At 40.6% G+C, this 27541-nt stretch overlaps 2 protein-coding genes across 6 annotated transcripts in view; one reads left to right on the top strand and one right to left on the bottom strand.

Moving 5' to 3' along the window:
- Window positions 1–6872, top strand: part of EEA1 (early endosome antigen 1) — a 68793-nt gene extending 61921 nt beyond the window's left edge. For all 5 annotated transcript variants that reach the window (XM_039703900.1, XM_039703901.1, XM_039703902.1 and 2 more), the window contains one exon: window positions 95–6872. In XM_039703900.1, the coding sequence (XP_039559834.1) occupies window positions 95–217 (123 nt within the window). In that variant the 3' untranslated portion in view covers window positions 218–6872. The remainder of the gene's footprint in view (window positions 1–94) is intronic.
- A 1730-nt stretch (window positions 6873–8602) lies between these two features.
- PLEKHG7 (pleckstrin homology and RhoGEF domain containing G7) overlaps window positions 8603–27541 on the bottom strand; it is a 30049-nt gene continuing 11110 nt past the window's right edge. Inside the window, exons 6-16 of the mRNA XM_039703805.1 lie at window positions 27174–27323; window positions 25133–25228; window positions 22443–22538; window positions 21066–21179; window positions 18478–18652; window positions 16996–17111; window positions 16134–16227; window positions 15588–15667; window positions 14165–14324; window positions 10211–10308; window positions 8603–8710 (exon numbers count right to left, since the gene is read on the bottom strand). Coding sequence (XP_039559739.1) covers window positions 8603–8710; window positions 10211–10308; window positions 14165–14324; window positions 15588–15667; window positions 16134–16227; window positions 16996–17111; window positions 18478–18652; window positions 21066–21179; window positions 22443–22538; window positions 25133–25228; window positions 27174–27323 — 1287 coding nt within the window. The remainder of the gene's footprint in view (window positions 8711–10210; window positions 10309–14164; window positions 14325–15587; window positions 15668–16133; window positions 16228–16995; window positions 17112–18477; window positions 18653–21065; window positions 21180–22442; window positions 22539–25132; window positions 25229–27173; window positions 27324–27541) is intronic.

The following is a 27541-nucleotide window of genomic DNA, read 5'->3' as shown; positions in this document are numbered from 1 at the left end:
ATTTGCCTGAGTTGACTTGACATGATAGGGATCTCTATTAGTGATCACTGCCCTGCCACTGATGTTCAGCATGTATGTTTCTTCTCTTTTGCAGCATCACTGTAGACAGTGTGGAAATATCTTTTGTGCTGAGTGCTCAGCAAAGAATGCCTTAACTCCTTCCTCCAAGAAGCCTGTCCGAGTCTGTGATACTTGCTTTAATGACTTGCAAGGATAACTGGCTATCGTGAGTGACAAAGAAATGTTACACTAAAATTTACTATTTCTGTTGATGCACTTCATTCAGCACTCAGACTACTGTTCAGTTTGGACAATGATTGTAATACTTGGCAAAATCTAGTATATTTTAAAATGTTTATTGATACCAAGCAAAACTATTGTATTTTTTTGTGAGACACGGCCTCAGATCATTCATAGCTTACTGACATTCATCATTGAAAGAGCTTTTATGTCTAGATTAGAAATATCCAGTTATTTGTAAATAAAGTTTAAACAGAGGAGTAACAATGTATTTTTTTATCTTTTATTTTTTTGTTCAAGAGAAACAGCATTTATGTGATATTGAAGTTTATTCTTGTTTCCTTCAAAGAAAAAGGAAGATGCAAAAACTTGTGAGGATTTTATGTATCAAATGTTGCTGTAAAAACATAACTAATTGTTGCATTTGATTGTGTATCTGATGGTCTTTATAAACCCCTGTGATTTTGGGTTTTTTCCTATCTCTCTGGTTCTTGCATTGTTTTCTCTAAAGTTTGAACTCCACAATGAGGGTAATGGCTGGACTCAACTTCAACTCAGTTTTATTTGACCTCTTGTAGTATCAGCACCCAAGTCCTTATCTAATACAGCACTTGGAACATCTTTACACATACTGTATTGGATAGTTGGTGTGTGAGTGCATCTGTCTCTCTGAGAGAGTATGTGTGAACAAGTGATGAGACAAAGTTTATCTGGCATTGTAGCAGTATTTTATTATACATTACAATATTTCATCCCATAGTGATTGATTTCACTTTTACAAATTTGGTTGACACATTTTAATATTCAAGAAACCCTTACATCATGTGGGTTTTAAAAAGCAAACAAACAGTGCTGGTAGAAGCCTGTAGCACATCTCTGCCCCTGCCCATTCTCTGGAAGCACTGAGAAATCACTGCTGTTCTAAGGGACAGCCAGACTTTCCAAGCCAGGCATCCAACTAAGAGCAGGTATTTTTTGAGACAGCTGTAGTTTTTCTGGCCTATTCTTCTGTCCCTTCCCTCAGCTTTTGGCGGAAGAAGCTGAACTCCTGTAACACCTAACAAACCTCACTTTTCCATTACTCCATCTGACCCCCATTACCAGGGGCTCTGAAGTATTATGTTAGTTATGTGACTTAGTCTGCTTAGAATGGAAAACTGGCTTTGTTAGAAGCCAAACAACTCTTAACTAAAAGGCCAATATATGTGACTATGAATATTTATTCATACTTTCTGTACTGGGAATAGAAGTTTCTTGTACAGTTCATGTAAGCTCCATGCTTCTTTTTTGTTGCGATTTTGTTTGCACCTCTTCATTTTTGTTTGCCTGTCTCTAACTTTACTTCCCTTTTTATCTGGTATTTCAAAACCCTTAAGATTATTTTTTATAAGAAGGGATTATGCCTTCCAATATTTAGGAATTTTTTGTCTTAAATACCCTAATAAATTCTCCACCCCTCAAATCCTTCGGTATCTTACCGAATTTTGCCAACTGTTCAGAGAAAAAGGTTGTGTCCTGAATTCCTCTACTTCTTTTCTGAGGCAAGCAATCAAATTCTGTCACAATGATGGTATCTTAGTCATGATTAGGAAGATTTGTTTGCTTTTATCTAGTTACAGCTCTATATGTGAATGAAGTGTCTTCTTTATAAAAAATGTCTTGATTAACTGTCAAGTGAAGAAACTTCATCCGTCTACTCCAGCAGTAACAATCTATATGTTTCATATCCCCTTTTAACTTACCCAGCAAATTCTACATTTGCACTGTCAAGGAGTTTTCGTAAAATTCAGTTCTTATTTCCCAGAAGCCAGCTGAATGATGTGACGTGTTCTTATCATTGTAAAAGGGTTTGGGTTACAACTGACCTGCTTTTCTGGTTTGAAGTTGAGTTGCTTGCTAAAAAAAAAAAACCAAACCAAAACAAAAAAACCAACTGCTGCAACAATTCCATATGAACAGAGCCTCTGGACACCCTGTTTTTCCTCATCAGTGTAACTGTTTGGCATAAGAATCTTTTGAATAGAAAATATGAACAGAATCTCTGCCTCTGGGAATTTTTTTTTTCCTATTTATTTGTTTACTGAGGGAAACAAAAAAAAATTGCTGTAGAGTCTTTCTTTGTCTGACTTTAGAAATGTGGGAAAAGTAGGGACAAGACAGTTGTGCTCCAGCCTAGATACATTCTGCCCTTTTATGTAACACACAAGAGCCTTGTGCTGTTGTTTGGGTGAAGGACAACCACATAGAATAGGAGGGATTTTGAGCAGGAAGGGAGAAATTTCCTGCAGCTGCCTAAGATCAAAACACTTGGGGCAGCTGAAGATGGAGATCTTTCAGGGGAGCTAGGAAAGTGGTTAGAAGATTCAGTTGTGTTTAGGTGTTTTGCTTTTGACTGGGAACATGTGAAAGCTCATGGGAGAGACTTCTGCACTGGTAAAAGCTCTGGAGGGGTTGTTGTTAATTCAGCCTTTTGGGATGCCATTGTGTAAAGACAGAGACCTTTCCCAGCAGGCTGCTGAAGCAGTGCAGTTGGTTGACTGCAGATCACACCTTCATGTGCAGCTCTTCAGCTTCAGGGGCAAAACGAGCTTGATTTTGGAAAGTTGCTTTTTGCTGGCCAGTTTGTATGAGCAGCTTTTTGAGGGGATGGAAATGCTTTTTGAGTGTGCATTTTTAGAAAGAAGGATTGTTAAAGTCTGGAGGAACAGTGGGGTAGAAACTTTCATGTTTGAGCTTTGATTCTGCAGCAATACATCATGATTTCTGCAGCTTTTCACAGTGAGAAGTGAATTTATGACTCCATTCCTGAGTCTTATGCTCCTTCTTTTGTACTTGTAATTCTTAGTGCTGGTCTGTATTTGTTGAGAAGTTGATGGTAGACTGACTCTATAATACTTGGCTTCACTGCCAGGTTGGAAGCTGTGTTCAAGGTCAAGAAAATATCCCACAATGAGAGAAACTGGAAGGTGAAAAGCTGTGTATTTACAAATATGCTTGCAGAGTCTTACTGTTTTGATGGGCATGTTTCAGTAGGAATGTGGGCTTTTTGTTCCACTGCCTTAAAATCTAAGTAACTGGAAAACCAAGTAAAAAGCCTGGTGACTTTTACCACAGTAAAATAAAGGATTCCAGGCAAAACAGTTTAATTCACTGATTTTTCAGACTGCAGACACAGGAACAGAGGGTAAAACTAATAAAATGGCAGAAGAGACTGACTCTTGGAACTGGAGGATGCATAGTTATGTGTTTTTACAGCTTCTAGCAATAGGCAGATTGCTCTGATTCCCTGAGGACTGGCCATTATAGAGGAAGAGTGAAAATGATGGTAAAACCAGTAGGTTTGTGGGATCCTCAAGCAGCCTTTGATTACTAGTCATTACTATGGCATCAGGAATGGGATAGTGAAGTGTGGGCTTTGTTCTTGAAACTGTCCCATCTGCAGGAAATTCTATCCACATTCAGAATTGCTGCAAGAGCAGAATGTGACAGACCAGCTGCTTCATGGGCAGAGATAAGCTAAAAAAGCTTTTTAAATGTGTAAAGGATGGTCTTGCTAAGGGTGGGGAGAGGTTCTTTTAACTTCCTGGAGACAACACCTCTCTTCCCACTCAGAGACCCACAGTCCCTTGCATTTTTGCCCCACAAATGCCAAATCCTGCTGTTCTACTCTGGCTCATGTCAGCAGTACATCATACTGGAGACAGGTAGCATTGCAGAAGTCAGTGGCAGGCTTTAGATCTTAGCTGGCTCTGCTTCACTGTTATTTATTTCTTCTCCCCATGTACTCCCTAATGTAATCATCCCCCTTCTGGAAAGGTTGAATGAAGAGGATAAAAGTAACGAGTCACAGCAGGAAAAGTTGCTGTCTGGAGATGAAGAGACAAAAGGAATTTTTTGCTGCAGCTTCCAACAGAGGCAAGAGGTTTAGAGGGATCTCATTTTTCAGCTGGCTTCAATCTCTGCCACAAGAGTCCAAGACTGTAGGGTGAAATGTGGGTTTTTGCCTCTGTTTTTGGAAGGTGTCAAGTAACCAAGTTGGCATGGAGTGTGGAGCACAAGGTACACAAGAACAATGAGAACTTTTGTTGGCTTTGGGACCATTAGGGTTGTTTGTGAATCCTCACTGGAAAAGCTTTCTTACTAGTGAAGCAAGAAGGCATTTGGGAGCAGAAGCATGAAGTAACCTCTCTGTGTTTGTATTACATGAGCCAGAACAATTTAGCTTCTCATGCTAGATGTAACAGAAGTGACATTCATAAAGGAACCTGGAAAACTCAACTGATTTTCTGGATTGTTATGTGTCAGTTCACCATGGAGTGGAAACAAATGCTTGTTGCAAAACTTAAAAATATTTATGGCCAGTACTCAGTGATGGACAGAAAAATGCTGGAGCTGAAGTTCAAGTAGAATCTAAACTATGCCAAGAAGAATGATATCATGGTTTGAGCATGTAGAAACTGATAAATTACTCTTCCAGGTACCACCTCTCTTGCTCTCATAGTCTCAGAGAACAAGGAAACAACACTGTCATTTGCACTGTGCACTTTTTGCTGTCTAAGAGAATCTATAGTAAGTGGAATGGCATCATGTGCATTGCATGTGTTAGCTGTAGTCATTGGACAGCAGGTTTATAATCAGCTGGATTTTTCACTGTATAAATTTGGCCCTAAGGAGAACTGCACTTACAGTTCCTTTTACCAAAAACACAATCATTATCTGAGAGCACATATAACAAAAACCATGTTAGTCACACGTGTCTTTGTAGAACTTAATTTTAAGATTATAAAGTGAGAAAAAAAAAATAGTTTTATGTATTTTCAAGGATCTTGCCAGTTGTCTGTTTCTTTGGTTTTGAAGCCTTGACCTCAGCATCCATTTTAGAATGAGTTTAAAACTATTGTCCAAATGTAGCCTCTCCAAAAGGACTAATTGATGTACTTTTCAAAACCAGCTATAATTGCATGTAAGTCCTGTCACAGAAATTTGGTTTTTGTGGTATTTTTTCTGCTTCTTTTTAAATGGACACTGAATAAAAAAGTTTGCATGTTTAGAGAGAATATTAAACCCCACTTAAGTTCCCAATAATGAAGAGTGTAGGTACTAGGTTATGTAACAAACTCTGCCTATTGTCTGTAGCTGTCCACATACTACACACTCACTGTGCAGCGGATAGAGAAGTGTCTGTGCATTTAAAGATTGATGAAGCCCTGCCAGCCCTTTGGATCAATGTTGTACAAAGGCAGGAGCCTGGAAGGCACATTTTCCAATTTTCCCTCCCGCTGTGACTGAAATATAACACTAAAACCAAATTTCTCTCTATTTTGTGCTTTTTTTTTGGGTAAAGAGGGCTGGGAAAGGATGTTCATTGTTATATGTCAACAGGTCGGTGCTGGCAGGTCCAGGCTACTGCTGTTGGCGTTATGGCAAAGTCCTCCATTGTATCACGCTGGAGCTTGATTCCTGGCACGAAAGGGATGTTTGAAAGAACATCTTGCTGGGTTAGCAATTGCCAGAACTTTTTATAGTAATATGTCCAAAATGCTGCTTGTATAGAAATAGTCACTTTTGTAAGAAAAGAAAAAAATTCACAAAAAAAGGGTCACATCCTCCACCCCCTCCATTTGATGCCATTACATAAGGTTTAATTTAAGCTACCTCTCAATGTGAAATTCAAACATTAGGTAAGTTTAATAAGGTTTTCTCACGGTCATGTTATGTAAAAGTTATAGTGAATGCCAAAATTGCAAAAGTTTATCACCAAAAAAGGAAAAGAGTTGGTTTTTTTTTATGTGTATTTAAAATAATCCAACAGTTTCAAATTATTGTGAATTATCTTAAATTCTTTTAACTTCTGTAGTTTCAACCTTGCAAACTCTAGCTGCTGGACAGGAAATAAATGATAACCACAAGCTTTCATAATTAAGGTCTGCTGGGTAAAACCAGTTTTGTACGGCGCTTTGTCCTTTGCTTACAGATAGCCTCAATCACCATATGTACCATTGACTTGGTTGTGTTTTTTTTCTTCAGTACTCGAGATGTGAACTTGATGAATGGTGTTCTGTAATGGATGCGTGCCACAAATTACATGGTCTCATTTGCCTCTTTTCTGACTTTTAATGATCAGTTTATTATTGCAGATGTGAATATTGTTCATACAGCTTAATTTCTGTATAATTGTATAAAATATAAATGGAAAAAATATAAGTTTTTACTTGGTATTTAGAAGTAATGTATTATAAAAGACTTATGTTGCAGTTTTACTTACAGAGTACTGTACTTTAAACTGGATCATACCATCTTGGTAGGTGTAGATAGATTTTTTGCATGAGTCTGTTTTGGTTTTATTTCTTTTTAATTGAAGTTTTATTCCCTTAAGTTCTGCTTTCAGTGTTTGTGTTTACTACTTGTGATCATGTAGTTGTGCCTTACATTGTGAAAGAATTTAGTCCAGTGTGCACTGTAATTCTTAAACTCTGTGATCTGGAAGGTGGCTGTGGATTTGAATGGGAAGGTGACACCATGCATCAACGGGTTCTGTATAAACTATGATGAATTGTTGCTGAAATGTCATTTTTGTTTTCTAATATGTTAAAGGAATGACTATTAATAATAATAAAAAATTAGACCTTTCTAATAGACCAGGTTATATCATTCAAAACTACCTTGCCCTGTTTCAGACAGCAAAGCTACTTTGAAATGGTGGATATATAGTTTTACAAATGTAGATTAACTGTTCTTACACACATGTAAGAACAAGCTAAATGTTCCAGTTTCTTAGAGTTGTAGGGAGCTGCAACAAAGGCTTTCACATTCCTGAGGACACAGTAATAATGACTGTTTTTCAAATCTGTTCTTTTCACAGGTTAAATTCTGAGTAGTTTCATTCCCCATAGTTGTGCAAGGCTGCCGAGTATCCCACATTTGGTGACAGTCCTTCTGTCACTGGCTGTGTTCTGACATCAGAGTCAATGCAGCTGGACAAGTGGCATAACTGGAAGACTCAAAAAGTAGCACTTGTTTCATTTTTAGACCAATAAAGGTCTCAGTGGTGAAATGGAAAGCTCTTTCAGGGTAGAACTGTGTTGCAGAGAGACGCCAGATGGTTAATGTGGGAGATCAGTCCTATGACAAAGCAACTATTGAATTATGGAGGCACAACCAAACAACCCATGTTTAGCTATTGAAGCAGGGGCTCTGTGTAGATATGGAGAAAGATGGAGAAGAGAGGTCTCCTCTGGAAGGCAGTTTGAACTGGGAAGTCAATTTCTGCCTCAGCGATTCCTGAGGTATCGTTCTCTTGACACCACAGAAGAGCCTATTGAGCTTGCATCTCTGAAGACAAGCCTGTGTGTAAATACTTCCTTCCCCTGGGCTGTCCTCCTTGGAGACATGCTGGCCAGGAATGACTACTTGTCTGGTAAAGTGAGTAGACCTGGCTAAAGGTTGTTTTGTGGAAAAGTATGCAAAGTGAAATACCCTTTCCCTTCTGCCAGCACACAGAGCACACACCTTAGTCTGTCAGGTGTGACTGCTGTGGGCTGAAATATCTTTGTGCTGCCAGCAGTGGTTTCAGGATGCTGGGAGGTTCTGGTGAGCCCTCGGTGTGATGCAGTGTGCAGCTGAGCATGGGATTGAGGAGATGGAGCACAGCTGTGTCAGCCAAGTTGTGGCAAGGCCTTGGCAGCTTGTGCGGTGCCCTGGTGCAGATCTGTCTGCACTCTGTTCTGCCCTCCTGCTTCACACATTCACCACTTGGCATGGAGCCTGATGGCTGTTCCTTTCCCAGGAAGGAAAAAACTTGCCCATGATAGACACAGGGGAAGAGCAGGAATTTGTGTATCACAGTGGCCAGGCTGTATCTGAAGAGCACTGGACCAGGTAAGTGCATATATACACACGCTCAGTATTAATGCAAAAAACATCTTGGGATATTATAGGTTACTGGGTAGAGACACATACATATCAGAAGCTATGGCTACACAATTCTAATTTAATGAAATTTATTAATACAGTTTGAATGATGCAATAACCCTTCTGAACTTCTCTGGTGAATGAGTTGTCCTTACCAGCATAGGGGTTTTGCCCGTCATGCTTTCTAGGAAATGACAAGCTCTATTAAAGCTTCCTTGGGTGGCAAGAACCTTCCCTAGGTGAAGCAAAGGAGTATCTAGGAGCACTACATTTGTTGCATGGCTCATTCCCCTCCTCCAATTTATTCCTACATGGAATATGTCTATGCGCCATATTTTTGTCAAGTCAGAAATCTGTTAGCTTCAGAGACCTAAGGCATTATATTTATATTATAAAATAACTATATTATCACCACAATAGTCTTCCAGTGGCTCTGGCAGTGCAATTATTATTAAATTTCAGAGGATTCCACAGAGAAGCAGAAAGCAGTGCTTTTCTTGGTTTCATGTTGTGTGGTGTAATTGGAGATTGCTGTTTCTATCTGTGACATCCATGCTTTCTGTAACAAGAAAAAATTTGTAAACCAAGACAACCTAAAAAAATTTTCAGTAAGTTAGATGCATAAACATCCAGAGCCTTTCATTTTATTTAGCCTCTTTTCAGGCTTGTGCTTGTAATTGCTGAAGGAAACATAAATTATCTCACAACTGAGATTTTCCCAGTTGTTCAGGCCATTACATGCTGCTGGAATCTCTGTCTGGGGCCAGGGATTTCCAGCAGATGTTTCCATTTTTGGTTGGAAGGTAGGATTTTAATGCTCTGTTTGTAATGGTGAAGTTTGTTGCAGGCTATTTCACCCCTTTCTGTGTGATGTTTATTCATTAGCTTAATACTGTCCCTGCAGTTTGGGTTCCTCATTTTTCTGATTAAGACAGCTCCAGTCTTGTTAGCATCACAAGTTCTGTCCCCCTCCAAGATCTGCCATGTGCTGCCAACTGAATTTCAGTTTCTGTTATCATGCTGACAGCGTTCAGGTCTATGTTTGCTGTCATCCAGGTGTGAGGACAGGGAGTGATGGAGAGAGAATTTCAAATATGTAACTTCCTTCTCTCTGCTAGTCCAGATAGTCTGGTGACCGAAGTTGCGTTTGTCTCTGAATTGCTATGATGAGACATTGGAGTAACCCTAAGAGGATTTACCCTTTAAAAGCTTTAAAGGGCCCTTTCAACCCAAACTATTCTGTGATTTTATGACATTGAGAAGATGGTAGCCCTGGTATGAAGGCAGTTTTGGAAAAGGAAGGTCATATTTCAGTAACAGGAGAAACTAATGACTTCTTGAGTGGATAGCTATTCCAAGTATCAGCCAGTGACTTGAAAATGGAAAGAATTCACTCAGTGTTTCTCTTAGAACAAGTCTGCCACCATTTACTTGTAAGAATTAATATTAGTGGTGGTCAAATTTCCGTGCATTAGGTATTAGAGAGGAAAATTCAACTTACATGAGAAAGCAAAATACTGTGAAGTGCCTGACACACTTTTAGATGTTATACACAGTGCTGTTACTAGAAATGTGACATGGTGTGAAAATGGGGGGTAAATTTATATAACAGTGGAATTAATCATGCCATCTGTTCAGTCTGAAAATGCAAAATGTATGTTGTGAATAGATGAGCATGAGAGTTTTCTGATCTGAGTACTACTGCATGTGAGTTGGGTGTAGTGGGGGCTGTTATTGACTTTTCTGGAGGGGCTGACCATCTTCTGTGACACAAGAAATGGATATTTTTTTTTAGCAATCAGAATTGATAATGTTTTTCAACAAGAATATGACCTGCTACAAGCCTGATAGAAAACTGGCAACATGTTCAGCAGTGAAAATTCTCTAACAAATATGTGAGCCAGAGCACTGGGGTGTTGTTTTGTTTTGTTTTAGTTTTGGTCAAGTGTCACAACTGTAAGAGATTCTTATCACAGCATGACCACTTCTAGGCTGCCAGCCTCCTTTAGGAAAAGCATAGTTGTGTAATTAGAGAAGAAAAAAAATGTGTGTTACCTACCTTGGCAGTCTCTGTCTGAGCTTGTAGCAAGAAGACTGCTATGCACTGCCGATACCTGTTCTCATGCTGAATTAGAAAAGCATTTCGCAGGCTGAAGACTGTGGAAAATGTAAAGAAGTGATATAAATGCACCTCATACAACTGTCAGTCCAATTCTATATCACATTGATTATGATCAAATAAATTATATATGTAAGCATCTTTTCTGATTTCCAAAAGGGAAATTGCACCCTCATAGGGTGAGTTAATTTTGTTGCGTAGGAAGCTTTCTTATTTCAAAACTTTAATTCTACTTGCATTTGTTTTCTTTTAATTGCTTCATCATGGTGCAGCTAAGGTGCTTTTGAGACTACCTGAGGGTAATTAGGAAATATTTCCCTTCAAAGTGGCCTAAATCATAACTGAAGTTAAAGAAAAACAAATATCAAAAATTAAAAAGAGAGGTCCCATTTTATTTCAGTAAGTCTCCATGGTGGCTGGCACATAGGGAAGTGGCTGCACTCAGGCTAGTGCTGGCTTTGGGTTCTCCCTGGGCATGTGCCTGAGCTGGTGCTCCTGGGAATGCTCTGATTAGCTGTCAGCAGCCAGGCATGTTGCCTCTGTTTCCTGCCAGACTTTTGTTCCTGAAGGTGACTGTGAGCATCGTGTAGTGCCTTTCTCTGCAAGGGGACAAAGTGCCACCAATGTCACACCTCTGGAATAAAGGTTTTCTAATCAGAAAGTAGGTAGCTGCTTACAACCTTCAGAGCTGGGTTCCTATTATTATATTTACCTGTAAAGTTATATCTCTTGTCATGGTGTTTGCAGGTAGTTCTGCTTTTAGGGTACCTTCCTGGTGTTATGAACACACCGTTTTATCTTCTATCCCTTCACTAATGCATAGAAAGCTTTGGACAAGAATTATCCTACATAATTATCAGCCTCCTGTCTGCTGCCAAAAGGGTATTTCTAGAATATTGCAACATATTTTTTTTTTCTAGTACTTGCATTGAGCTATGTTTATTTTCAAAGAGATGTCAACCTTCAGCAAACTAACAGAAGCAGAAGTACTTGCTAGATCAAAAATCAGGATTTCATTTTTGATTAATGTGATGGATCATATGACCTTTCTGAGAAAATGCTAACTAATCTTTTAGTGCCACCAGTAATAAAAGTCTCTTTGAGATTTCTGATATATTGGCAACATTCCCCAAGGTCACACATTCCAGACAATATTAAATATTTTTCTTTCTCTTGCAATGGGACATTTTCTGTTGACATTGGAATGTTTGCCTGTTGTTTTACACAGAATGGTGGGAATCTGAACTGCAATCTCCCTATAGTAATTTTTCTCACTGTTTTTATTGCACCTCACCCCAAGGGGTCCTGTGTTAGGATGGGGCTTCCAAGGTGTTACCAGACTACAAGTGAGCAACAGAGACTGCCATGGCTACAGTTGTAATAAAGCTGGTAAGAATATATGGGAGAGAAGTCAAGCAGTGAGGCCCAGGGTGCAGGGAAGGGTCATAGCCAGTGGACAGAGCCTAGGCTGCAATGCAAAAGGCAGTGTTCTCTATTCTGATGATTGCAGCTGGATCACAGAGATAGAAAGACTCTGGTTAGGAATCTATGGGAAATGCTGGCTTGGAAAGAAAAAATCCAAAAATATTATTTCCATCTCCATTATGGTTTTTATAGCCAATCTGTTAGGTGCAAACTGGAGGGTGGTTGCGTTACCTTCTCCAGCATCCGGGAGCTGTTGGCCTTGCATTCAACCTGGGCTTGCATGGGATGTGAGGCTGCCCTCCCCTCCATACTGCAGGCAAGAAGGGGCTGATACATTTGCTCCATTTCTGCTGGTTTGGTGGGGGAACTAATTAGGCAGGCAGACCATGCCTGGAACATGTTTTCAAAAAGGTTATTATTCTTTGTGTTATTCCCTTTATCTTGTCTTTAGTAGTTTGCCTTTTATTGCCTACCTTTATATCCTCTTGGCATTGATGCTGAATGCTAAATAGTCTGGGTGAATGCATTTCAAAGTTATCGTAAATATGACAGACTCTAGGCTTATTTTCCTTATCTATTGCTTTCTCACAGAGCACTGTAGCTCCCTAAGCTTTTACTCTCAGTCTTTAGGATTAGGATGACCCTGGAGCCTAGAGATTTGTATTTCTTTCATTCTCTTTGATATAGGAGGCTCCTGTGATCTTGGCAGTGTTAGACTGAATCAATGAATCCTTAAGGTTGGAAAAGTCCTCCAGAATCATTGGAGGTCCAACCTTCGACTGAATACCACCATGTCAGCTAGACCACAGCACTAAGTGCCACCTCCAGTCATTTCTTGAACACTTCAGCACAGGGGTTGTGACTCCACCACCTCCCTGGGCAGCCTGTTCCAATCCTTAACAACCCTTTCTATGAAAATAGTCTGGTGTCCAACCTGAACCTCTCCTGGTGCAGCTTAAGGCCATTTCCTTTTGTGCCATGGCTGCTTGCCTGGGAGTAGAGGCTGTCTCCCACCTGGCTGCTGTCTCTTTTCAGTTGGTTATGGGGAGTGATGATGTTACCCCTTTTCTCCAGGCTAAACATCTCCAGATTCTTCAGCCACTCCTTTTAGGACTTACTCTTAAGACCCTTCCTGAGCTTCACTGCTCCTCTCTGGACACACTCTGGATTTTCAATGTCCTTTTTCTAGAGAGTGGCCTGGAACTGGACATGGATTTTGAGGTGTGGTCTCAGCAGTGCAGGTACAGATCTCTTCCCTAGTCCTGTTGGCCTCATTGTTGCTCATACAGGCCACATGCCCTTGGGCTGCTTGGCCACCTGGGCACACACACCAGCTCATGTTCAGCTGGCTATCAACCAGCACCCCCAAGTCCTCCTTCTCTGGGCTCCTTTCCAGCCACTCTTCCTGAAGCTCATAATGCTCATGGTGGTGTTGTGACTGAAGTGCAGCACACAGTACTTCACCTTGTTGGATCTCCTGCAGTTTGCCTCAGCCCATCAATGCAGCCTGTTTAGATCCCTCTGCAGAGCCTTCCTACCTCCCAGTGGATCAACACTCCCACCCAAATTAATGCCATCTATGGCTTAAGGCTTCTCTCTCTCCCCTCATCCAGGTCTTTTATGAAGGTGCTAAACAGGACCAGTACCAACAGCCCTGGGAGACTGGCCACCAACTGGATGTTCACCATTCACCACCAGGGTGAGATGTGTGGGAGCCTGCTGTGTCAGTGGCTCAGACCAGGGGGAGGCCTGATGTTTCATGCCTGCTCCCCACCCAAAATCTGATGTTGGTAACTTCAGGAACCTTTTTGCAGGGTAAGGCTGGTCACTCTCTGTGGCAGTCAGCCCTCCTTCACTCCACACCCAACTGCACAGCAGCAGGGATAGGAGGCGTATTCCCCAGGGATGAATTTGGATGTCTGAGAGCAAGGAAGCATTGATGTCTGCTGGGTGATTTCCATCCTCTCAAGAGCTGGTGGAGATGTGAGTTGGAGCAGTAGCAGGAGGTAAATCTCCTCTCCAGCCTCCTTGAGAATGGCTGCTGTGTATGCTGGAGGATACCCAGGAGAACAATGTAGTGGCACAGCTGAAGAAATGCTGTGTCACTTGTATGGAACTGAAAATGTTCTTGGGGTGAAAGGAAAGATGCCTGGGGTTTGAGAGAGCATATTAGGACAGTTAGGACAAGGGAAGGCTTGTGAGAAGTCATTGGAATCTTGATACCTCCTTTGGGGTGAATGGATAGTATGTGACAGTGACTGGTGTGTGTGAGTCACTGCTGGCAGCGGGGCTGTGGAGGCACAGCTCAGCCTCCCAGCAGGAGCAGAGCTGGGAAGCCAGGCAGGGCTGAGGCAGCAGTGTTTGCACTCCAGGCGTCTGGGGGTGGTTTGTGGGCAAACAGCAGCTTGTCCTCATGCTGCCACACACACAGTGCATTGACATGGCGTTTATGTGCATGCAGGCACATACCTGTAACTTGGACGGGTTCAACATTTTTCAGTACGAGTCTGTCTAGTGGGATGGGCTGGTCTAGGACTGTGCAAAATCCCCCCTCTCTTATGAAACACTGCAGCTCAGGAGTGAGGGAAGGACAGACGGGGATTAAGCTGGTGTCTGAGCCTCCATATTTCTGGGAATAGAAAATGAAGTTGGTTAGCAGGTTGTCTGCCATCTGCTCATGAGGTATAGGCACTAAACAACTCTAAATTATGTTTTTCTCTTATCAAAGATACACAGAGAGCTTATTTGCCTGAGGAATCTTAGAAAAACTGACTGGTACCTGGAGATCTCCTGCAAGGTTATACTTTGCATTAAAAAGCTACAAAAGAAACAAAATACAAATCCACAAGCAGAAGGCAGTTATAGGCATTCCAAAAGTATTACCCCCCTTTCCCTCCTTGTTTTAATAGCAGGTTTTTTTTCTCTTTTGCTTGGGGGTAAGTTTCCTTATCTCCCCTCATGCATATGCAGAAGACAGAATTCCTGGAGCTCCAGAGAAGTTGCAGCCTTCACAGAAGGTTCACCAACACATGTCCCTGGGACAGCCCTCGAAGAGATTTGCCTGAGGGTACCAGGTCCATTGAATTTCTGCTTCCTTCACCAACCCAGTTGCTAAGGGATGGTGCTGTGAGTCTAAAACCTCTCACTGCATGCTTTCTCTGTCCCCTCTCTCTCTAAAGCAGAACACTGCTTCTTAAAAAAAAAAAACAAAAAAACAACCCAAAAATAAAATAAAAATACCCAAACCAGTTTACATCAGTTTCATAAACTTAATTAGCTAAATGCACTCCTACACTGAAGCTTTAGGAATTTCAGGTCATCCAGTTCTTCTCTTGGTGTCTAAATACAGATATTTATCATCTATAGAACTCTGTAGCATCATTCAAACGTTTTCTTAAAAAGAGTCATCTCAATTTTAAACTTGGGAAAATCAAGGCAAAGAAAGGACAACAAGCAATATAGCCAATCTTCCATCATTTTAGCCATTCCCTGGCTTTTTTCCTTTTATTTTTTTTCTTCTTTCCAGCAGGTCTGATATCTCTGGGATAAAAAAGTCTCAGGTTGCAGGGACCATTCAAAAAAGTTTTACATTCCTGAAACATTTCTGATCTTTAGGAGTCCAACACATCAGAACAACATCAGGAAGATATTAAGGTCTTGTAATGTAAATTCTGCCAGTAATAGTGCTCCTGTACCATACTGAGCCTGGAAGCAGGCTTTGAATCAGTGTTATGGTTTGCTAGTCACATAAGGAAGTATCAGCTGTTCTTCATGCTGATTAGTCATCCTGTATTTTTATAATTAGATCAATCTTCCAAAGTACATTCAAAAGCCATCCAAAAGTTTAAAAAATGTAACAACTGCAACCATGTATATTTCTTGACATTATTACCTTTTTGTTACGTTTAATTTTGGTAATTAGTAGGAAATCATCAAATAAAAAGAGGTAGACATCAAGGAGTCTTGTGCTTTCTGAGAAGGAAAACAAAAAATCAGTTTTATGGTGTGATTATTTTAAGGAATTGCTACTTCTAAGATGAGGCACATGTATGAATCACTGCACCTAACAGAATTCTTTTAACAAAGAAACCTTGTTTCCAGTATAGTTCCCAACTATTTGTTCTTCAGTCTGCATTCTCAAATGCACTAAGTCATATGTCTCAGTCATTTTAGCTACTAAATTTGTACCTTGTAGCAGCTACCTTGTTGTGATATAATAACTACTTGCTTGCCAGGAAACAGGACAATAAAAAATCATACAGACTATCATCCTAATGGCACCCTGGCTGTACCTCAGTCTCTCTCTGATAAACTATACAGTTGCTTTTTCTTTCCTGCACCTGCCCAAATGCTGTTGCAGAGGTTCGTTCTGGACCTGCCATAACAATGTATAATTCTGCTAAGCTGTCTCTGGACACCAGGAGATCAGGGACTTTACCTGCTAGCATCAGCTTCCCTTCATGAAGGAGAAGTCTGCTCACTGAAGACAAAATGTTTTCACTGCAGTTTTCTTTTAAGTTTTGCTTCAAACACTTGACCCAAAAAAAGAGAGAAAGAGAGAATGGGGGAACCATGCATAATGGATGATGAACAGGGAAGCAACCAGCAGCTAAACAAGATGAGCATTTGTGTGCTCTTACCTCAGGCTAAGTACATCACACAGCTGATAACTGAGCATGCCTGTTTCTTCAGCACTGCTATTGCTTAAATGTGTTTATGCTTTTGAAATGTTAAGCTCGGTTTTACTTTTCCAAATTGAGTTTAATAGTGTTTGCAGCCCGTATATGAACAGACATAATCCTTGAGATGAGACCCACTTGATGATGTTACCATAGTGCTGCTTCAAGTCTGTCTGGGAAACGGGGTAGCTACAGTAAAAATGTGCACACCCAGGTATGCTGTGTGATTTTTTGTAATGCAATTTAAGTGTAAATGGGAAGTTCTTTGGCTCAGCTTGAGAAGTGAAAGAGGCAAATAATTTATACTTTACTGAATGCTGGTAATACTTACATCTATCCCATTTCATTCTGTCCCCTAAAATCCAGTATGGTAGAGTCCTCCTGGACTGTGTAATTGCCCTCTCTTGGGTGTTGAGAGAACCCACGCTGCCATCCAAGGCACTGTGTGTGTTTAGCTGCAGCACTTGCAGTGCCCAGGCTGCAGCTGCTCCTGTTAGAGCAGAGCCAGCCCCAAAACTAGAATACAGACAACTGGCCAACTTTAGACCACACTATGAGACAGATAGACAGGAAACTAAACCCTCTGCTAGAAAAAAAAAGTGCCCTTTAAAATCTGCTTACCTCTGGGACAAAGAACCTTTTGTCACGATCCCAGACCTGAGGCCAAATTATGACCTCTTGCAGCTGCCTGAACTTCTGAAAGTTGTCCAACCACTTGACTTTACCTTCCAGATCCCCTGAAATGTGTGAAACACCAGTTAGTGCCAGGGCTGGCAAAAGCAGTCCTGTTTCTAGAAGATGCTGAATACCAATTTTCTCCAGTGAAAGCTAAAGTACCTCACATGTGAGGCCCCAGATGAAATCTTGATCTCATTGTAAAAAATGCCTAAACTCTACTTAGATCAGTAGGGACAGAATTTCAATTCATGCATTCAAAGATGCTTAAATTCACTGCTAAATGAAAAGGTTGTGTTTACTAATCTGTCTGGGGAACAGGAAATCATATAAAACTCAATTAAACTTCAATCTTAAAAATGTCTTCAAAAAAAGTCCTGTTGTTCTAAACTGTCTGGTATAGTGACAGAAAAATAATTTTCATTATATAGAGCCTGATAAAAACTGTTGAAGTTAATGAGAATTAATTTCAGAGGAAGGGATTGAGGTGGGGTTCCCCCAAAATGTAAAAAATGGGGACTGCTTCTTTGCTGATTCAAGGCCATTATGGGCAAAGCTTTAGTGGATCTGCAGCTGAAATTTTGATTGTTTGGATTCACTAATATTGCAGATAATGGTTTCAGACACATACCTCCCCACCAGAAGGGGAGTGTTTGGACTACAACTGTTCTTTATGCTTCTGGTTCACTGATCAAAAAATGAAGGCAGATCTTTGTCAGGTGTCTGTGAGTAAAGAGGGGTCACCCTTCTGTCTTTAATTTCCTTCATCCAGAGGTGTCTAATTTCTGGAAGGACCTATTTATTCTGCTAGTAGTGCTCTCCACACATCCCATGGTCTTTTGGGGCCACACCTAAATCTGCTGTCCTTATATATGTTAAATATATGAATATTACATATTTAAAAAAATCAGGGAAAAAATTAATATCTGGACCAGCCTCTTGTTTTATGCAATAGCTAGAGAAAATCTGTAGCTGCGACAACTTTACGTAGTAGGACCCTGTCATTAGTGAAAGGTCACGGACATAATATTCCCTTGTGAGTGCACATTTATCCTATTAAGGATCAGCCCTAAAAAATCCTCCTTAGACATAAATCCAGCTGAAATACTTCTTTGTTTGAGATCTTTCTTGATATGGTCCAATTTGAGATCTGATTTTAATTTTTTTGCCTGTCACTGCAGATGATTCTAAGAAAATACAAGTGACTCACTGATTTGGGAGTCCTGTGACATTGCTCAGAGAGGCTTTGACAGCACAAGGTGGCCCAAATCATTCCCTACAGCATGAGGGTCAGGATTGTAGGAAGGCACACACATCCTTGTTCCTTTTCTGTGGAGACACTTGACCAGTTCATATTTCAAAGGACATGCACAAAAAAGCCATGTAACTTTGTAATTTGTAACTCGGCTTTTAACCTTTGCTACTTACTTATAGACTTTTCCACCTTCTCTTTAAGTGACTGGATAAAACTTTTCTCTGTTTCGTCAGTGCTCCTCTTCCAGATGTTGTTGAGGAGGAGGGGATACCGCGTCAGTCGATGCAGAGGAGCAACCAGCAGCTCTGGCAGATGCAACCTTTTGCACTGCTCATTTTGTTCACACCACTGCTGAAGACAAAGAAAATGTGCCTTAGGCTTCAGCGTCCTCCTGGCTAGGAGGTAGCAAACAGTTTTCTGCATCATTAGCTGACTGTAACTAGACAGGGACTAATGAAGGATGAGTGTCTCACTCCCGGAGAACAAGGGCAGAATAAACTGTCTTGTCCTAGTTTAACCCAGCAAGTATCTAAACCACACAGCCACTCATTCACTCTTCACTCCTCCTGTGGGATGGGGAAGAGAAATGGGAAATAAAAAATAAAGTTTGTAGTTTGAGATAAAGGCAGTTTAATAGAATAGAAACAGAAGGGGAAAAAATTAACAGAATATACGAAACGAGTGGTGCACAATGCTCACCACCCACTGGTCCATGCCCAGGCAGTCCCAGAGCAGAGGCCCCTCCAGCCAGCTTTCCCTCTAGTTCATATACTGATGTGAGACTGTATGGTATGGAATACCCCTTGGGTCAGCTGGGGTCACCTGTCGTGGCTGTGTCCCCTCCCAGCTTGTGCCCATCAGACTCCTCGCTGGAGGTGGTGAGAGACAGAAAAGTCCTGGACTTTATGCAAACTGCCTAGCAACAAGTAAACATCAGTGTCTCACCTTAAATGCAAACCACAACACTATTCCAGCTACTAGGAACAAAATTAGCAGTATCCCAGCCAAGCCAAGGACAGCTCTCCACAGGGGGAATTGCATTGCCCCTCCAGATTCATGTTCTGCATTGCTGCTTACCATTCCAGATGCTGTGGCCATGCTGTCATAGCCAGTAGGGCTCTTATTTATCTGCTTCTTTCTCAGGAAGACCTGAGAAAATGCTGCTTACCATTCCAGATGCTGTGGCCATGCTGTCATAGCCAGTAGGGCTCTTATTTATCTGCTGTTTTAAATTTCTCAGGAAGACCTGAGAAAATTAACCTGAGTTATGTTTGAAAGCCACCTTATATTTTGGGGGCACTGCTTTCCACTGGGGAACATTTTTCCTAAGTGTGAGCGTATGAAATCTTCATCAGGGAGCAAGCAATGTGAAACTCCAAGGCCCAAGCTGCAGAGCTTGCCTGCCACAAAAAAATGTCCTTCCAGTTTTGGGCTGCCTGTGAGAAAAACCCACTACTTTATGTTGCTCTTTCTAAGCCTGTAACATTGAAGATTAATCTTAAGTGTTTACAGGACACACTGGTCTGTAGTGATGTCAGAAAGAGCAGAGCCTGAGACCCCACCACTGCACTGGCTGGTATCAATGACAAAACCTGCCGTAGTGCTGCAACTTGATAGAGTCCACTGATTGCTCTTTTCACCCTTAGAGGAAGGCAAGTTCTCCCTTACTGGTAGTGTTTTGATGCCAAAACATTTGAAATTGATTTATGTGGGGTTTTTTTGGGTTTTTTTGTTTGTTTTCCTGTACCCATTTAACTTCGTTAAGGGGAGGTCACTGAGTCTAGAGATTATGTGCAAAACAAAAGAAAGAGGTTTTTTTTGTATGTTTGTATGGTCTGCCTGCAAAAAGGCAGCCCAGGCTTTCCCCCCTTATCTGTTCTAAATTAGAAGTAGGGACTTTCACACATGCAGGTGAACATAGACTCAGGAGGGTGACTTCCCACTGGCTGGTATCAATGACAAAACCTGCCGTAGTGCTGCAACTTGATAGAGTCCACTGATTGCTCTTTTCACCCTTAGAGGGAGGTAAGTTCTCCCTTACTGGTAGTGTTTTGATGCCAAAACATTTGAAATTGATTTATGTGGGGTTTTTTTGTTTGGTTTTTTTGGGTTTTTGGGGTATTTTTGGGGGGGTTTTTTTGTTTGTTTTTTTGTTTCTTTTCCTGTACCCATTTCACTTCGTTAAGGGGAGGTCACTGAGTCTAGAGATTATGTGCAAAACAAAAGAAAGAGGTTTTTTTTGTATGTTTGTATGGTCTGCCTGCAAAAAGGCAGCCCAGGCTCCTTACTGGTAGTGTTTTGATGCCAAAACATTTGAAATTGATTTATGTGGGGTTTTTTTGTTTGGTTTTTTTGGGTTTTTGGGGTATTTTTGGGGGGGTTTTTTTGTTTGTTTTTTTGTTTCTTTTCCTGTACCCATTTCACTTCGTTAAGGGGAGGTCACTGAGTCTAGAGATTATGTGCAAAACAAAAGAAAGGGGCTAGCAGTTTGTATGTTCTGCCTGCAAAAAGGCAGCCCAGCTCTTCCCCCCTTATCTGTTCTAAATTAGAAGTAGGGACTTTCACACATGCAGGTGAACATAGACTCAGGAGGGTGACTTCCAATCAGTGATAGGCTCTGCAGTTCAAAAAATCCATGTGAAATGCTATCTACACAGTTTTGCTTCTAATGAGCATTCCTAGTTTGCTGTTAAAATCCTGTCATAAGGTAGGAAGGCTGAAGACAACAACAAGAAAAACAGCAATAACATAATCACTTTACCTTCAGGTAGATGCTAAAATCTTCTCTCTGTCTCAGTTTTTCAAGGTAGAATACAGCAGAAGTATAATTAAGACAGTAAATCTGGTGTGTCTGGCAGAGGTCACCCTGGAAAAACTGCAGAAAAAGTTTGGAAATTTATCAAGAAAGAAAAATGTCATGACAAAGGGAGAAACAGGTGTTTTGGGTTTGTAATGTGCATTTTATATGAGATTTCCTTGCATCTAGGAAAATGGGAAGAGGGAATTAAAAAAGTAAAGGGCAGTTTAAACAGCAATTAAACTGTAAAGTAGTAAAAATGCCACAACAATGCTTCATAATGCATGGGAGTAGAGTTTTAACAGATCTGCAGAGGTGTGACACATTGTTAGACTTTGTTCTCATCAGAAATAAATGACATGAAATTCATATGGAAGTTTAAGATCAAACCCACTATTTCTGAAACAGCTGTGATGACTTCATGTTGCATGGTATCTTATACCTGAGTATGCTCCTAGAAAAAAACAGGATAGCCTCATTTATGTTGGAGATGTTGAATGTCATGCATGATAAAATGCAGCATTGTCTGGGATTTTGTCTGTCTACACAAACATTATCAATAAGAACTGAAGTCAGAGAAACCAAGCTCTAGCCTGAATTTCTCTGTTAAAAATCTTAACACTGAGGTAGGGTCTTCTAGTATTTCCCAGAAGTTTTCTAATGGCCTCTACTGCTAGGGAAGGTTCCGTCAATCAATGGATTTTCTATCTTCATTAATATTTCCAACTTACAGGCATTGGGAAGTTGAGCAGGAATTAGAGCTCCTGTAGCCTGCTGTTCAGACAGCTGCCTTGTTTACCACACAGACTGACCAAAAGGGTCACAGGGAAGGCAGGGCTTGGCAGTGGCAGGAAGCTGTGGCTGCATCTCTCTCTTGCTGAACAGACACAGGCCAAAGTGTAATCACAGTGTCAATGAGCTCTTAATTAAGCAATTATAAACACTTGTGGGTCTGGTCCATGGAGTAAGGGGGGATCCATGTGAAGGAGTGGAAGCAGGCACTGATGGGACTGGGGTCTGGTTTCAGGGAAGCATCTTCCATAGGGTGGGAAGCTTGCCTCTGCCAGTGGAAAAGTCTCCCCACAGTCTGGGCTGCTGTTCCCCAGGAAGTGAAAATTGTTCCACACTTGATTCCAGATACAGAGCACCTTTCTATGAATGCTTCAAACATGCCAATGAATAAAAATAAAAACATCCTTCTGATAGGAGCAACCTGAGGCTGAGACCAAACTGCCTGTGACAGATGGCATGAACTTGGCTGATCTGATTGCTCTGGAGCACCTGTATGCCCTGATAAATGGTCTGATGCTTGTGTAAAAAGAACACTTCTAATTATGTTACCTTTCTGAGTACAGAGCTGAAATCCATAGGAGAGTCTGACTTGCTGATGTGCTTCTTCACAGTTTCAAAAAACATTTTCAGAAAACTGAGACTTATCTAAGTAAGGGGAAAAAAATAAAGATAAATTAACATCAGGGTGTGAGGGGATAGAATATAAGAAAATAAAGATAGTGCAGAAAGTAATCTCACCCCTAAGGAGTTGCAGCTGGGCCAATTACCAGAGATTAGGAACAGGCCTGACTTTAACAGGCCACAGCTGTGACCAAGGAGAAGAAGAGTGCTATAAAAGAGTGGCTTGGCAGCTTGAGGAGGAACTGGAGTCAGTTGGCTCTTTTGTGGAGAAGAACGAGTCAGTGCTCTGAAGAGCTGCCCATGAACCCATACTAAGAAGGTATGAAACTTTTATAATAAGGAGACAACAGTGTAGAGCTTTTGAGAACTATATGATAACATCAGTGATCTGAAGTTAAGATTAAAGCAGCTTTATTTCCCATCCCTGGTCTCTCTAAAGGCTCCGGGTGTAATGGGTGCCTGTACCTCTCTCCACCATTGCTAGAATTGTCTTCAGAATTATGCCCAGTATGCTTTTATTAGTCACAAACTGAGACAAATGTATACAAATACCCACTTATGTTGTGATAGTGCCTGATGACAAAAGCTTTGAAACAAGATTAGTTAGTCCATTAAACTTGTCTTAGGGTAGCAGCTGTATTTAACATGGATTGATGTAAAAAATGACAATGGGTGAATGGTATCTGCTGGAAAACAATTATGGTATTGACAGACCTGTGACAGTTAAGGAGGTCTTCATGGAAGAAGAACTATCTTTCATGGTTTGAGTTTGTTTCATACAATTGAAAGTGAAGGACGTATCTATAACATACTACAAAAACTCATATGTTCCCTGTAAGTTAACTTTATGTGTTTGTATTGGATTCAAAATGCCCACCTTATCAGCCAGATGGGGCTGCAAGCCTGCTCCTAAGCCCACACTTTCATCTTGAGCACACAATTTTCACACAAATTCATGACTAGGCTAAGTTGTTGGCCAAAAATTAGGCTAGAAGGGCACATCAATCTACTGCTTTGTTTGGTGTATTTACTATTTATGGGGACAAGGATGCTTATAGGATGATACTCATTCTTTAATTTTGGCCTTTACAATTTTAAAGCATACATTTTTTCATGGATTCAGTCTGCTGGCAAGAGGCTATGCATACTGTAAAATGTATGAAAAAAAGGCACCAAAGGCATTGAGAGCAGCTTCTTTTTCCCACATTTAATCAGTATTTAAAGTATGCATAACAGATGATCGTTTATTATCCTTATCAATAAGGACAACAAAATTAGAAATTAAAGCAAGCCTTTTTAAAAAGATAATTCTCTCAAGACATGATCAAGCTCCAGCCAAGCTCAAAGCTAAGTGAAACACAGCAATATATCCCACTGCCTTCTCTGAACAAGAACAAGGCAATCAACAACCACACATCTGCTGAACTTTAGCTGTTGCCTGTGTGTACAGTCTTATTCCACAATGAACCAAAGGTGAAACCTGTCAGCTAAGAATCTTTTCCCTTTTATCTCCAAACCTGCTGGTTGGTCATTCAGCAGCTCAGGTGTGAGGTCTGTGACTGAGCAGCACTACTATGCTCACGTGTTTGAGTTCTGGCTAATTGTCCCTGCTTTGAAGACCTTTCCCAGTTTTCTTGTTTTGGCTAAAAAGGGAGAAATTCAGTATTAAGGCAAGGGAAATAAATGGAGCCCAGCAGCTGATTTAGGGCAAGGGAGAAATTCAGTATTAAGGCAAGGGAATTACAGTAAGGGAAATAAATGGAGCCCAGCAGCTTGTGATGTGATTGTGAGTAGTGATTGTGATGTGATTGTGAGTAGTTTTTCAGTTAAGGCAGCTTCAGAGTTCTTTCCAAAATTCTCTTTCCAGTAAAGGGTGAGGTGTCCTGTAAAAGGGCCCTCAAGCTAAGAAAAATTGTTTTGTTTCCAAAGTAATGTAAAAGCTATTTTTGACTTGGGGGTTTTTAACTTTCAGGAGCTGAAAATGGTCTCCCAGCAACTGGCCAAAAGCAGCAAAGAGCTGGGGCACATCACAGCCAAGCCTTGTGGCCTCCCTCCTCCTGGAGAGTGCAGAGTGAGTAGCACATGAGCACAGAGCATCCAGGCTCTGTGGGAGAGATCCTTACACACGTGCCAAGGGAAACCTCAGCTGCAGAGAGGGGATCAGCATTTGGTTTTAACTTGCTCTTTTGGAGTGGATAATAGACAGCAAAATCTTTGTGCCCATCTGCTTGCAAAAGGGGACTTGTTATGTAGTTGTTTTGCCATGCTTTCTGGTCTGGTGTAAGGATTGGGTTGTAGTTTATCTTCATCCCCTTCAAAAGGTCACTGCTTATGAGAATTAGTTTCAAACTTGTGTTTACTTCAGGAACCACTGCCAAATGAGCTCTCCCCCATGTTTAAAATGCTTTGTATCTTTGGCTAGAGATACAAGAGGATGATTTGCGCTGGTGGTATTTGACTCTCACTGATATACCACATGGAAAAGAGGAAAAGGTGGATTATTTGAACAAAGTTCCAAATGTGAGCATTGAAACTAAATAGAAGCTTTTGGTTTTTTGTATTCTTTTACAGGACCTATTGATTTCTGATCTGAGTAACACTTCTGTTTTTCTACTCACCTTGTTTAACTCCTCTAAGTTTGCAAAAAGTCTCCACAAATCCACATCCAGGAGAAATTCATTACTCTGGAGGTATTTTAGAGTGTTCATAAATATCTTTAAAACCAAAACAAATCCATGTTAATTACTGTTTGTGCCAATTCAGTAAATTTTTATTCCTCCCCAAAAATAATATTTTTACTCAAATTATGAAAGGATTACTTGATTTAGGGAGGGCAGAAGATGGCATTGTGAGAAAAGTTTCCTGATCTGCCTGAAGGTGAAATATTGGGTTTTGTGCAGAAGAGGGTATGAGTGATGTCTCTGGGGTTTCTCTGTGGTTTCCATGGAGGCAGCTGTGTCCCTGCTGTGCCCTTGGGCAGAAGAGGGGCAAATGAGCCCCCTGCAGATCCCTGGTGAAGGACTCAGTGACATCAGAGTCACAGTTACAGATTTCCATGACCTTTCTAAATGCTTTCCTTCCTACCCCATGCAACTGCTGCTATCTAAATTGTTAAGAGTTACTACGAGGAAAAAACATATTCTTGGATTAAGGTAAGTAGCAGTCCTGTGGAGGTCTTTAATCTCTTTGGATTGTTTTATTAACTGTTGTATTCAGTGAAAACTGTGTGCATATTTATTGGCTGTTTAAGATTTTATATTTTTTAAGCTGATTGAGCTGTACTGAATCTGACCTAAATCTGAAAAAGTCTTAAAATTTATAGGTTACTGAGTAGATTTTTTTTTTTGTTTATGTGTATAAAGCATCATGAAAAAAACCTGTCACCCAGGTGCCAAGACTGAATAACTAGTGGGAGTGCTTGCTGAGCCTTGTGTAACTCTTTACTTACCATGACCTGGTTGTCCTGAGAGCTTAAAGGGTATTTATGGTGGTCTAAAAGCTTCTTGTGGAGATTCATTAAAATCAGTGGAATATTTCTATACTTGGGAGTAACCAGGTATCTTTAAAACTGGTTACCCAAATGCAATGCATTGTTTCTTTAGCAGGAGAGTTTGGGAAGCTGGCATGGACTGAATAGTTCATCATTCATGGGCCATGCAGGGCTGGCTGAGGCTTGTCTGTGGGTTCCTACATCAGGCTCACAAGGAGCCTGCATGTCTGCTGTTATCATCATTCTTCCCAGTAATCACCACTTTTTAAACTTTTCAGATTTCTAAGCAAAGTGTCTTCTCCTGCCTTGAACCAAAGCTGGTCCTGCTATCCTGTTTTCTGTCCCTTCCTGTTCTGCCCCACCAAGAGGGAATTCAGCCCACTCCTCCATTCATTTCCTCTGCTTTGCAGTACAAATAATACAAATAAAGATAACTTTTCAGCAACATGGAAAATGTTTTACAAATCTCTTTTCTTTGACTTGATTAATAAGAAATCAGAAAGTGTCTGTGCTGAGTAAGAGAAGCACGATAAGAAAATGTTTGTGGAAGCTTCCATCCTTTTGTATGGATACATTAACTTTTGATGTGTGGTGAATATAAATAGTGCAGCTATTCTTGTAACAGTCTGTAATGATTCTGTCCATATTTCAAGCTCTTAAAATGTATTGGAGGTAATACAGAGTTTTTGGGAGAGGAGTTGTTTTCAGTATACTTGTTTTCATGTAACATTACAACTGCAGAATTCTGAGGTTTTGATGCTGCAGTTAGGATAATCTAACCACAGCTCTATATGAAGTTAAATGACAAATATAATGCTGCACACTAGCAACATTAGCAATTGGAATGGTTCCAGTACAGAAATAACTCAGTGCAGTATTTGGAAGAGGACTAATGGAATATCAGTTGAATATCCTGGAAGGCTCTGCAGTCAGATGTTAATTGCAAAGCACTAGATTGCATCACTCAAAAGCAATGTTTAGAAGAGATATCATCATAAACACAGAAAAAGGAGCTATGGAAACAGGATGAGCAGGCAAGGTGGGAGGAAAACCAGGTGCTTAAGTCCTTCCCCTACAGACTTATAATGAGAGGTTTCAGGAGGCTCTGTGTCCATCACAGCAGAACAAATAACGTTTCATTATTTTTGTGAAGTGAAATCTGACATTACCATCTTGAGAACCAGCAAATGATCCAGAAAGTAAGTGCATTCACTTGTGAAAAGTTCCCACACTGCTGCTTCTTTTTTCACTTCTAGCTGGCTGTTGACATATTTCTGCTCAGTCTGTTGCTCATTTATAAATTCATGCCAAGATTTACTCTATTGATTGAAGAAGAAAGAAAAAAATGTTGCATCAGCTGCTTAAGATGTTATGAAAAGAATCTGTATCCTATTTACTTTGTAAATTTCATCTACCAGTATTAGCTATTTTTCTTCTGATAGCTTAAATTTACCTTTAAAATATTTTAAACTCCACCATTCTCCTCTAAAATACTTACAATATAAACACACTGAATTTGGAAGAAACACAATGTGAT

Source organism: Passer montanus, unplaced genomic scaffold (genome assembly GCF_014805655.1).
Source record: "Passer montanus isolate IOZ18808 unplaced genomic scaffold, ASM1480565v1 scaffold17, whole genome shotgun sequence".
Classification (NCBI taxonomy): domain Eukaryota; kingdom Metazoa; phylum Chordata; class Aves; order Passeriformes; family Passeridae; genus Passer; species Passer montanus.
The sequence above is the reverse complement of the archived record's forward strand: the minus strand, read 5'-3'. Positions and strand labels throughout refer to the sequence as shown.